Source organism: Stylophora pistillata, chromosome 8 (genome assembly GCF_964205215.1).
Source record: "Stylophora pistillata chromosome 8, jaStyPist1.2, whole genome shotgun sequence".
In the NCBI taxonomy this organism is placed as follows: Eukaryota; Metazoa; Cnidaria; class Anthozoa; order Scleractinia; family Pocilloporidae; genus Stylophora; species Stylophora pistillata.
The window spans coordinates 14,321,548-14,334,545 of record NC_142526.1 but is presented as its reverse complement, the minus strand read 5'-3'; the positions used below and the strand labels follow the sequence as shown (position 1 = coordinate 14,334,545).

Sequence of the window (12,998 nt, the reverse complement as noted above, 5' to 3'; positions counted from 1 at the left end):
GATATCAGTGCATAATTTACCAGAATCTGTACTAAACGGATAGTAGCAAGGGTTTCTTAGTGGTCCGCTTCGTTCAGGTTTAACTGTGCACACCCACCCACACACACACACACACCCACCCACCCACACCCACACACACACACACATAATCACTCGATGATCGTTCTCCAATAGTCATCTTTGAACAAAAACATTCAAACCACAACGAGTTATCGTCTTCTATTTAACGTTCAGAAATATCTATATGTTTTATTTGTCATATCCTCCTCAGTCCTAAAAGAACGCATCTTACTATAACAGGGATATCATAATTCCTCTTGCTCGTAAGATATGACTTGTTCAAGCGCCGTTAAAACATTGAAGTTTGTGCTCTCGAAACGTCTCTCTAAATGATATCTTGTGGTTAAATATTTAAATAATAACAGCAATCATTACAATACATGTACATGGCCGCTCGAGTGGTGAAGGGCGGGGAGGGGGGGGAGGTGGGAAGAAAGGAATCAAAATCTTCTACTAATGTCTCACCATCAGCAATTGGAAGATAAACCTCTTATCTCATGCTATATTATTCAACGATGCATGATCAAACTCAACGCCTTCAGCACTGGGGAATAAAATGCGTCTCATGCTTCATGTACTCCATATCATTTTAACGATGCTTGATCAACTCAACGCCACTCTGTTAAGTTGAAAAAGTGGACACTGGTAAACATGTCAGTTATCAGGCAAATAGCAACAAGTTGACATCTTAACGCCACACAAAGAAATAACAGATCGCTCGTGCAATATCTATGTATGCGCAAATCACTTTGGCTTTTGTAAGTAGCGTAAAGAAAGATATGTCAAAATTCTGAAAATAACAATAAAACAGAGAAGTACAGCAATGTTTTCTCCCACAGATCTTGTAACATTCAGCCTCTCTAAAATGTCCGTTCCTTCGATGGCGGTTCCATTGTTTTGGCATCTACCATAGGAAGAGTCAATCGTCGAGCAACTGAGGAAACAAAAATGATGCAATTTGAGTGTTTTTTTAAATTGTTTTTTTTAATCATTATTTTGACATAAAATTGTGTACTAAATAACAATACTGTGTTAAAAATTTTAAGAAGACAGTAATATACATTTGCCATACTGTTACTATCCCTTCTAGCTTTCTTGTTAGCATTATTATTATTATTATTATTATTATTATTATTATTTTTGTGACGTTTTGGTAACTTCCGTGAAAGTATCACCTGATAAAAATCTATAAAAATCTGGAATGACTTGCCAAGTGACATAGTTAGCTCTAGCTCTGCTAGTAAGTTTAAAAAAAAACTGAAAGAACACATTTTTAAATAATATCAATAATATTGCACCAATATCCATTTATCAATTAACTTGTTTTTTCAATAATTTTTACCTTTACATTTTAGTTTTATTTTTATTGCATATTGCTTTTATTCTGGGGGCTGCCGTCAATGAGAATTTAGTTCCTCTCTGGCTTGACCCTTTTTGCCTTTTTGCATCTCGATGTTATTTCTATTGTTATCTGTCTGTATTATTATTATTATTATTATTATCTTATTATTTAGGCAAATGAAGTTATTATAAATAAATAAATAAATAAATGATGTGCTATCTGTTTAACATCAGAAGGAAACAGGGAAAGAGAATTTCAAACATGTCAAGAGACACATGTAACAAGTTTGAAGTGGAATTGAGTTTACCGGATATTGCATACCTCAGAATTAAGCTCACCTGAATGATGGAGAATTACCAAATTCAATGGCAAGGGAAGCCTCATAAGAATACTTCAAGAAAGCAGTATACTGGAACCAAGATAACCACGAGGGTATATTTTTCTGGTAGAATCCGCCCAACAACATACAAGTCAGACCATATACAGCACACACCACTACTGACTTCTTGAAGTTCATTACTGTAGCACCGATGCACAAACCTACGGACTGGACAACGAAAGAAAAGGGCTTTATCTACAAACGTGAAAACACCTTATACTATGGCAATCAAATAAACCGGTAGACACTTTCCTGGAATTCCTGTTTCTTTTTTTGTTTCATCGCTATAGAGGAGATGAAGAATCACAGTTTTTTTGTTGAGAGTTTTTTTTCTAGCGACTCTCTATCTCTCAAGTCATGCAAAAAATTTCAATTGTTATACTGGAAAAAAAAAAACAGTAACAGAGAGGTTACTTGATTGAGTAAAAAGCCAAACGGCGTTCTTTGTCTATCCGCATACAAAGCAAGGTAGGTTATATTTCGAGGCGTACTGGCAAACTTTCCGCCTTACACACGTGACAGAAATAAAGCTGATTTCGTGGTTTGACTCGTCATGGGTGACTTTGCATTTTTTTTCTTTTTTCAAGTTTTCCCATCAAACAGTTTTCTCGGTGGTGCAGAGCGTCAGCCCATTAAAGAAGAGATATATTATCTGCCCAGTTTTAGCATTCTTCTTCTCTCAAAAGCAGTTTATCAATATACTTTAAATTAGTATATACCAATAGAAAGGTTTCTTACTCGCATCAGTTCAAATTAAAAGTGGAATGGAATTTCTCTAAACTTGAATTTACCTGTCCTGTTATGGCTGTTAACAAAAGCACGAAAAGGTTACCAAGAAAGGCCTCGCTTCTGTTTAAACCCGTCATCCAATAGACTGCCGTATAGAACAGAGTCGGCTGACATAAGACCAGCGGTAATTCACTACACAACTTGGCTAAATAGTATGCAGACAGTCTGTAATAGCCAGCAGCACGTTCTTTATTCACTACAGTCCTTTCACTTGGAACTAATTAAACAACAGATAAATAATTAGATCCACTGTTGAAAATACTTCGTGAGTGTAATTTGTAAAAATAAGGCAATAACGTCACAAGGAGATGTGCTTCATATGTTTTGTCATTCAGGGTAGTTCATCAAGGTTACTTGCAAGAATCAGGATTTTGCATTCAAACGTTGTCGCTTCAAATCTTGAATGATCCCAAACGAGCAGAACCTGTAAATCATGAACTTCGGCCCCTTCTTTCATGCATAAGAAACAAATATCAAGCCTGTAGGTTTTTTAAAAATCCCCAATTGTACAGCTGCCTGGGTACATCTCGAGCTTCCGATATCAAGAATCGATTCCAGTGTTACGACTCTCTTACACACTGTATGCCAATTATTTCATTTGTGTACCATTGATTGCACTCAAAGTCGCATTTTTAAGCCTCTACTAGAGATTACAGACCTTTTAAAAACAGAACAAAGGGATGTGACTCCCTCTAATTCTTCCTTCTATGATCCTCTTCGCTTTTTTAACCTTATCTTTAACTAACAAAGTAACATCGCGGAATTGAAGAACTCTTTTGGTGCATGTAGCAATTCTTGGATGTGCAGTCTTATGTCTACTGCCTATCGTCAAAATTAGGTACATGTAACTTTGAGAGAGTGCACTACAAAACCGTGAAAGAAGAATAATAATGTTCATCAAAAGAACTTACAATCTCGACTTACATGATAACAGAGCTTGGAAGAGTGGACTGAACATCCAATAAACCACAACGAAAAACAGCTGTAAAGTAAAACCAAACCTCGGTCAAATACCGTTTCCAGCATTTATACGACAAAAAGTAAAGGGACGCGAATCAGCCAATCAAATGTCGATATAAAGTCAATTGATTGTCTAGTCAAGTCAATTGAAAGGTCGGAAGAGGTAGGAGCCTCGTGCTTTGCACATATTTTCTTCACCTCACATCAGGTATGCGAGATCACTTATCTACTCACAAAAGTAACAACCCGCTTCTTTTTCTCGTAAACCAGGCCAAAATTAGAAGCTGCATCTCTTTTCAAGCTAAAACCTATCATTTGTTCCATGTGAAAAATGTTAATGTCCCACACGTAAGGAAAATAGATTCTTGCGATAAAATTTTAACATTTTTCTTTGGTAAACTCAAGTGGTGCAGTGAATGAACTGGGATTACAGCCAGTGATAAAACTCTACGACAACGCAATCTGTGAAAGATGGGCTAAATAAGGCCTAATGAATGGTTAAGGTCTGACATCACTGATTCCCCTCTCACCCCCAGATCACCCGCACTCAATTATTCAAAATGTTCGATTTCATCGTGAACAGCGGCCTGTATTCATAACTAAGAGTGACACTCGTAACATAACCTACCAGTGAATATCTGTCTTCAATGCTCTGCTCTTTGTAAGGAAGCTGGAACCAGATCAAGCCCGAAATCAAGGCAAGAAGCAAGTTCTGGAACAAATGACACACAACTACATTGTAAGGAAACCAATAATTTCCACAGGACTGTAAAAAGTGACTTAGAAAAGCCGAATAGTTTGAATCATGTCAATCACCTCAATCATTTCAATCTTTCCAATCAATAAATAATAATATGGTAACTGGAAATGCACGTTTAGGTGAAAGAAGAACAGTCACACGAGGCTTTTACCACCAAACAAGAGAAAAAGAAAACCATCAAGTTAGCTATGGTGTTTTTCCCTACCGAACATGAGTGTTTTGGACTCCCCCAAAGAGAGATACAGAGATACAAGCGTGGTATACTCTTGCGCTATGTTGCTGCGATGATACAATCATAGCAAGTAAGGAATGGAAAGTAAGTGTCATTCACATTCCCTTACTATCTATCATAGCATGCGTATTACAGCCACATCCCACAAGTTCACGATATGTGTATTTTTTATCTCCACAGCTCTTGACTTTGAGGAACTGTTTCGGTTCATCTCTGGAAATCTCACCCATGGACAGCAACACTGAACTGTTATTTCAGGTGTGACCCCAACCCAAATGTCAAACTATACATCAAACAGTGCTTACCTGTGCTAGATCTAGCTTAGACAGAATGTCTGGTTTGGACTGCTTAAACGTTCTTAGTAGGAGAACTGTGAACTGCGTCCAGAAACTTGTGGCCCATGATGTTGAAATATCAGAATACAGTGCAGAATGATCTTCATCATCATCATGAACATCTACTTTGAAATAATCACGTGATGTACTGCGCTTGTAAGATACAACAGCCACATTGACATCTGCTGCTGGTACCAGGACTTCTGAGGGGACTTGTGGAAGATGGTCTGAAGATTTGGTGAATGAATCTCTCACGTTCCTCCAAAGGGTCTTAGATACAGATGGTTTGGGATTTGAAGCCAGAAGGTTTGAACTCTCGCTTGTCCCTGAAGGCAGTTCATCGCCTCCTGATGGTACATGCCCATTACCTGATCTTCTTTCTTTTTCCTCCTCCAGCATCTCCACAGACGAAAATCCACCTTCATCCTCCAGCCTTAGAACATCTTCCTGTTCGTTCAGACAGTCAGCAGCTACCATCTCTTCAATGGATTCACTACTTCTGTCAGCTGGAGGACTTGTTTCATTTTCTTTTTCAGGTTCATCTGTAGTACAATGTCCAGACACATACTCCTTGTTCTTTAACTCTTCAGTAGCTTTTTGCTGTCCATCTTTAGGGCTTGTTTCATTTGGCATATTCTGTGACCGGTCCTTGTCATCATTCTGTGGAATAGGACTTGGGGTATCACTTCTTCTTGGTCCATGCTCAGTGGAAATTGCTGGATATTTCTGACGTCTTTTCTGTCTAAAATAACAAATAATTTTTTTTTCTGTTGAGACTATGAATTGTGAAGGTCATGTGACTCTTTCCATAACTGCCACATATGAAAATCATTTAACTGCACACTAATGATAACAGTGGAAGAAATGTTATAGCTGTTGTCCACATTTTCTGCATTTACATCACATCACCCACCTTTCGGCCCAGCCTTGGACGATCCTTTCTTGAATCTCCTCTCCTTCAGTTACCTTTTCCACTGAACAAATTAAACAGATTCAGCTCAGGAATTGTATGGAATAGGTAAGGGATTTACTGCTGGAACAGTCATGCAGTGGACAAACATGCAATGAAATTTGACCGTGTATAAGTTTAAGATAGCTGTGCAGTCAGTTGCTGCTACATTAGGGACCTTAAGCAGTCAGGACGGCAACGCCAAGGAAGACTTCGATTCAAAAATGAATTTCTACTCTTAGTTCGAATTTTAAAAATGGCTGCATGAGCTTACTGTCTCATACGACGCCACAGCTCAACTTCAGCATGACGTATAAAAGCAGCGTTGAGTTCCAAATGGAAATTAAAATAATTTGCCGTCGCGGTTTCGGTTCGCAGACGACGCAAATTTTGGCGATTTCACGTTGTTGTTTTGCTAAGAAATGTACAAAGTTTCAAAACGCACGTGCTGAGCTATTGTTCTGCCAAATAGATCTCTTGTTTTTCCACGTCCTCGTTGCCGTCGCCGTCGTGGTTGCTTAAGGTCCCTATTATCTGTGTGTTTCATGTCAAAGAGGAAAAAGCCACTATGAAGCCATACTGGGAAAATGCATGTTAGCATGAATCCAAATTAGCCTACTTATCTGCTCAGGCGGCCAATCAGATTTGCATTATCCTACCTGCTTGTGGATCCAGCCATATTGTGTGAATTATACATTTAAAGTATGGTGTACATGTATGTATACACTATACACATTGTAGTTGATACCACACCAACCTAATTAAGCTTTTAGAGTATTACTTACATATAAAATCAGCTGGATTGAAGTGAGCATCACAAACTAAACCAACACTTTCAAAGAAATCAAGAACTCTGCTGGCCTTCCCATAATATGCTACCTGTCATCAAAACAATATCAAACAATGAATAAGATTATACTGCGTATGATGCACGATCCTCGCAGTGGATAGCGCTATTTATGCAATAGCGAAAATCAGACCTGAAAAAAATCAGGCCTGTACGGGATCAACTTAACAGCCTGCTCCCAGTTGGCTTGTTAGCTCAATTGGTAGAGCGCTGCACTAGTATCGCAGAGGTCAGTGGTTCGAATCCCGTACGGGCCTGATTTTTTCTGGTCTGATTTTCGCTATTGCATAAATAGCGCTATCTACTGCGAGGATCGTGCATCATACGTGTCTAACACCGCAGTTCAAAATATATGAACTTCATATATTCATTGTATCCGATTTATCACTTTCACGGGTTTATTACGAATCAACTTAACGGCCTGCTCCCAGTTGGCTTGTTAGCTCAATTGGTAGAGTGCTGCACTAGTATCGCTGAGGTCAGTGGTTCGAATCCCGTACTAGCCTGATTTTTTTCAGGTCTGATTTTCGCTATTGCATAAATAGCGCTATCTACTGCGAAGATCGTACATCATACGTATCTAATACCCCAGTTCAAAATATATGAACTTCATATATTCATTGTATCCGAGGATGATACTGAATCAAAATAATTAATATGCAAGGAATCATCACTAGAAAGGTATCTACTGGTTCTTGGCTTAAAATGAATTGAATACTTTTCTGGACCCAGAGAATTGTTGATTTTGTGGTGCAACATTGTCCAGGTAAGGATAGTCTTGAAAAGAACTCATAAATAGATGTAGAACTCAGTTGTGCCAGTGAATCTAATTGACATTTTAAGACTAGTAAATCCTTCAATAAAACAGCAGTTGTTGGCAGCCTTCAATACATTGATCATAATTTAAAGTGTACATGTATGAGGATGTAGCTGCATATATCAAGTTCATGATGTTTAAATTATTAAAATACAGGAGGGTCATTCAGTTAAATTTCCCACCATTTTGGGGAAATAGGCCACAGGATGCTCTACAGTAAGGGAGAGTGCCCATACCACTGCAAAAATGGGAGACTGACTTTTGCTTTATTGACAGTTACCTACTGGGTGAAAATCTTAATCAGTCTTGCGAGTGTAACGGCATGGTAGTGACCCTGAGCATATCACCTAAGACAGCTACTTACACCCAATGGAAATGATAGTGAAAGCCAGCTGTATTAGTCTCAACAACAAGTTAGAATAACAACAGCAAGGCTACGTTATCCGTTACCTGTCCTCCACACAGCAATAAAACCTTGTCAAACATGTAAAAAATCTGGCTTGATGGCTGGTGAATGGTGGTTACCACTGTCTTCTTTTCTCTTGCTGCAAAGCTCTTCAGAGTCTTGACAAGGTTCAAGGCATTGCTAGAATCCAATCCAGATGTTGGTTCCTGATAAAAAGAAGTGAAGTGGTTTGTGCTTACAGAAAAAATAGGTCGCACACAGTACTGCCCATTTGGCATAGACTCATGTGTACATTCTTATTCCCAAAGTTATATTTCCCTGAAAGACTTGAGCTTAAAATCAGTGCCAGAGAGGAAAAGCATACATTACAGCATTTGTGAACCTTGTGAAGCATGATTGAAAAGTCAATTGATACCCTAACAATGTTTTCAGTTTCTTTCTAGAAAAGCAAATAATGTATTCTGACTAGGAAATTTGACACAATGATCTGTCTTGTAAACTAATGAAAGAGTAATATCACTCACAAGACCTGTGGCTAATTAGTTAACTTTAATTAAATACAGTCCTACTGATATTTCAAACAACATGAAAGCACATTACACCAGGTATCAGTAAACACTTACATCCAGATAAATCAAAGAAGGATTTGTTATCAGCTCAGAACCAATGTTTGCCCTTTTTTTCTCCCCTATAAATAGGGAAATGTTAAATTACTTCATTTTAGTAATCAATTGAAAACATTTTCACAGCACATTATAACTAACATTTATGTACAGGACATCATCTATCATAAATGGTAACATTTATTTTAGGAAATACCTGGAGTGGATAAACCATTAACACAGGTGTATCATTCATAAGGGGTCAAGACTAATACTTAGATATTGCATAAAGGAGGCAAAGTGAATGGGTCACCAAATTGAGCCACAATTGACATCTTAGTGGTAACAATAGGGGATTTGCAATTCAAAGTTTTATGTCTATTATTGTAGCAACCAGATGTCTGCAAGGTATGCATCTTTCTCTTCACCCACAGTTGCTAAATGCTAAGTGAAAAAAAATCAGCTATGGTTTTCAGAGATTTGGTGCTGCATACTTTGGTGAAATGAATAACCAACTTTGCTTTACCTCAATGTCAGTAGACAAAACAGCAAAGAAATGAACCAGTTTTTCTTGATTACACTATGACAATGACCATCTGATTGAGGTAAGTTTCACTTACTAACAATAAAATTAACTACATGGAAAGACCCAAAGGTGGCCATGTTTGTGTCATAGACGTGACTGTACAACAGGCTTCAAATTCAAAATTACATGAGAAGAAAATTGTGAGAATTTGATGAGTGACCACCCAGGATGAGATGAACATGCTTTTAAGGTTTAACTCCAGCTCTGTGTTATACATACAGTACAATACATGGATAGGAGGGCACTGACAAAGGAACAGGTGAAAAAAAAGCAACATTTTATATTACACAATTGTATATACTAGTAAGAACGTTTCCAAATACCTCCTGATAAGCCTCTTTCAAAAGGACTTCCAATCTCTGTAAATATGCCATGTATCGAAAGTAGTATCACAGTGAAATTAGTTTGAATTCAATTTTGCAGTAATAAAAAAAAATAATAAAATTGAGTAGATGGGAATCAAGCAATAGACATTCCACTTGGTGGCTCTATAATAATAACCATAGTGGTATTGATAACAATCATGATAGGTATAGGGAAAAAATGACTGTTGAGTGATGATTTGATAGCACTTTCCTTTTTTTAAAATACAAAATACTTCAGAACAAATGTCAAAAAGGCATTTGTTGTGAGTTGCCACCATTAAAGGAAAAACTTGAGGTGTAAGTAACAAATCAAGATTTTAGTATTGCTTCTCTCATTGACCAGTCAAACATCATGCAATAAGTTGTAGATAGTTCAATCTATCACAAACAAACTCTTCTACTGATGTGATGTCATAAAATGCGACAAACATTGATAGTCCTGTTTACCACATACTGCATCACAAATCTATATTTTAAAGCTGTTTCCAGCAAAATGAACTCACTTGTATCCAAGCACTTCCTGATATCCAAGTTGTCAACAATTTGATCAACCTAGATAAAGTCAATGGAGAACATTAACTAAAACCTGTGTTCAATTTTTAACCTACCTGAACATACCCATGTATTCATGGAAATGTTATCTATAAGGATAATTCAATTGCACTATAAACAGGGTTCTTGTACTTTTTCAGGAACCCATTTCAAGGACTTTCAAGGACTTTTTAGGTCATTTTCAAGGACCTTGGCTCCCAAATTCAAGGACCTTTTGCATTAAATACGAGCTAATAGCAAGAAAAAACATTGCTCTTTATTGTTAAAAGTAACAGGTAAAAGTCCATCAAGTGTGACTTTACGCATGCACATCAGAGTGATCATGTGCTAGGTAACCAAGGTTATTTTCAATGCACCAATCAGGTACAAAATATGTAAAATTCATGTGTGAAACATCATAATTAGATGTGGAATTTGAAAGGAAAACTCATTTTCATGATTTTTGCTACAAATTTACACTTTCAACATCGAAAACAAAACAAAACTTTGACTTTGATTCATTTTCACTTATTTTCAAGGACTTTTCATAAATTTTCGAGGAGCAGAGTCTAAATTCAAGGGTTTTCAAGTCCTTGAAAACAAAAAATTAAATTCAAGGACTTTCAAGGAGTGCAGGAACCCTGTATAAAACTAAATAGATTTCACATTCTTTCTTTACATCCTAAAACCAGTATGCATATTCTCTATACTGTTTGCTACACCTTCCTAAGGTGCTGACAAGGAAAATTTGTTTTAAAATCAAGAGCTGCTTTAATTGGTGATCATTTCCTTCACTCTCACGACCTTCACGTTTGATTCAGGGAAATCTACAGTTGATCACACAAAATACCTTTTGTAGCTTTTCAGCTTTAGAGAGGGCATCTGGTAGGCGAAGCATTGCAGAAAACTGCAGATATGATAATGACATGTGTCAGATTTGTACAGTTGAATGTATATCAGAAAAAGGTCATATAAATCAATACAGCAAAAACAACTCTAGCTTAATTACAGAAAACAAAGGAAGTTAAAAGAACTGCTAGTAAATTGTAAATGCAGTTATGGTGACCCTTACCCAATTATTTGATAAGTGACAGTTAGAGTCAAGCTAAACCAAAAGGCAAAAGAAGTGATTTCCCACCCAAGCAGAAAGGGGAGCAGGATGGCCAAGAAATGATGCAGTGGTGAGTTTGCTTGTCTCCTACAGCTTTGGCATGGGTTAGATTCCCACACCTGGCGTCACATGTGAGTTGAGTTTGTTGTTAGTTCTCATTCTTGCTACGGGGTTTTACTCTAGGTCCTCCACTTTTCCCTCCAAACTCTAATTTGACCTGGAAAGGGTCTTGAAGGAGTGGACAGGAAGAGCCACCTCAAAGAAAGTCCACTTCTAAATTATTATAAAGGGAATTCTACTAAACAATAAACTTTAACATAAATAATTATGGTTAAAACTGAGACAAAAAAATTGAGATGCTTACAGTAAGAGTTTCCCGAAGAGTAAGATTGGCAAAGAAAATGTCTTCTTGCAGGACATAACAAATAACCTTCTTCAGTTTCTTGTTCAACTGTGTACCATTGAGAAGGATTTCACCACTTTCTGGTGACATTCTTCCAGCAAGAATGTTTAGCAATGTTGTCTTACCAGAACCTAAAACAAAAATGAATAATGTAATTGTTGTGAATCACTTGTTTTCTTGGTTAGGGTTTTTCAAAAAGAAAATGCTATATTTTCCTTTCCTTTGATTTGGATGATAAAATGAACAAAAGAAAATGGTCAACAAGAGAGAGGGGTCAAACTGAGGGATTGTGAATAAAATTGTTCTGAGCTGTTTCACGATATTGCGATGACTCAGCATGTAATTTTCCTGCTTTTTGTTGCAGATTGAGGGTTTTGAGGCAGATGAAACTTGCAATATTACTTTTCATTCACACGTGACGAGTGTTCGTGTTTTATTTTAAAATTAAAGAACCTTGGAACGCAGTAACCTTTCTTTCGAACGTACAACTTGCATGAAACGAATTCACTTGTAAAACGGCTGCATGACTGTAATTCTCACACGTTAACTTAATGACCCAGATGTTACCGACATCTTTGTAAAAAAAGCTTGGCTATTTATGTTTACATAACAAAAAGCCTACTTACCACTGGGCCCCATCACAGCTAACAGTTCCCCAGGGTGAACTTTCCCGCTAACATTGCGAAGAATTTCTCGATCACCGATCTTTACGCCAAGACTGTTAAATGAGAGGAAAACTGGTACATTCGCCTCCACTTCTTCACTCATTTTTGTCGCTCTTTCTCTACTTTTGGGCTGGTTCCTCGCTGTGCATTCACCTTGCCTCTGCAATGTAACGATGACTCGGAGTGCGGACAGAAACATATAATGCAAATGTACATGACACTTCATGTCATCATCATGAGGTTCATCTTTCTTTTCATTGGTTCTCTCACTGATATAAACCAATCATAGGCTTCTATTTGAAGGAGGACTCAAGAGTTTGGGTTACAAATGTCATTACGTAATCGGAAATAGTACGAAACGACACACCGGAACTTTCACTCTGATGGTGCAATCGTGACAACTCATATTTCACTAAGGGAAAACGCGGTCTTTTTCAGTCTTTTTCAGTCTATAAAAAAATGAAGCTACGCTATTGGTGAAAATATGATGACGAGAAAAGCAAGAATAAATTATGAAAGCGATCCTCGCAGTAATGAAACCTACTTATGTAGTAGTGGTAACAAGGCCTGAAAAAAATTGAGACCGCACGGGATTTGAACCCTTGACCTCTGCGATACCGGTGCACTGAGTGCTCTACAAACTGAGCTAACGAGCCAGTTAGGAGCTGATTATTATGTTGGTTGTTGCTAAACCCGTCAAAGTGATATAATTCAATGAATTTGAATCACGTGCACCTCCCCTAATGTCATCATCTATTGCATAACTTGCACTAACTGCAAAAAGATATACATCGGCGAAACAAGAAGACGACTCGGTGATCGATTCCGAGAACGCCTTCGCGACGTAAAAAGGAATGAA

At 37.5% G+C, this 12,998-nt stretch overlaps 1 protein-coding gene across 1 annotated transcript; it reads right to left on the bottom strand.

Moving 5' to 3' along the window:
• Nucleotides 1-204: 204 nt before the first annotated feature.
• On the bottom strand, nt 205-12,340 carry LOC111335736 (uncharacterized). Its single transcript, XM_088729306.1, has 15 exons — nt 12,101-12,340; nt 11,436-11,605; nt 10,811-10,867; nt 9,933-9,981; nt 9,388-9,423; nt 8,500-8,564; nt 7,921-8,082; nt 6,592-6,685; nt 5,771-5,831; nt 4,828-5,599; nt 4,159-4,242; nt 3,495-3,552; nt 2,573-2,787; nt 1,741-1,949; nt 205-994 (listed from the first exon to the last, which is right to left on the bottom strand). Exons 1-15 carry the CDS (start codon nt 12,336-12,338, stop codon nt 805-807), a joined length of 2,460 nt encoding a protein of 819 aa, XP_088585432.1. The 5' UTR covers nt 12,339-12,340; the 3' UTR covers nt 205-804.
• Nucleotides 12,341-12,998: the final 658 nt, after the last annotated feature.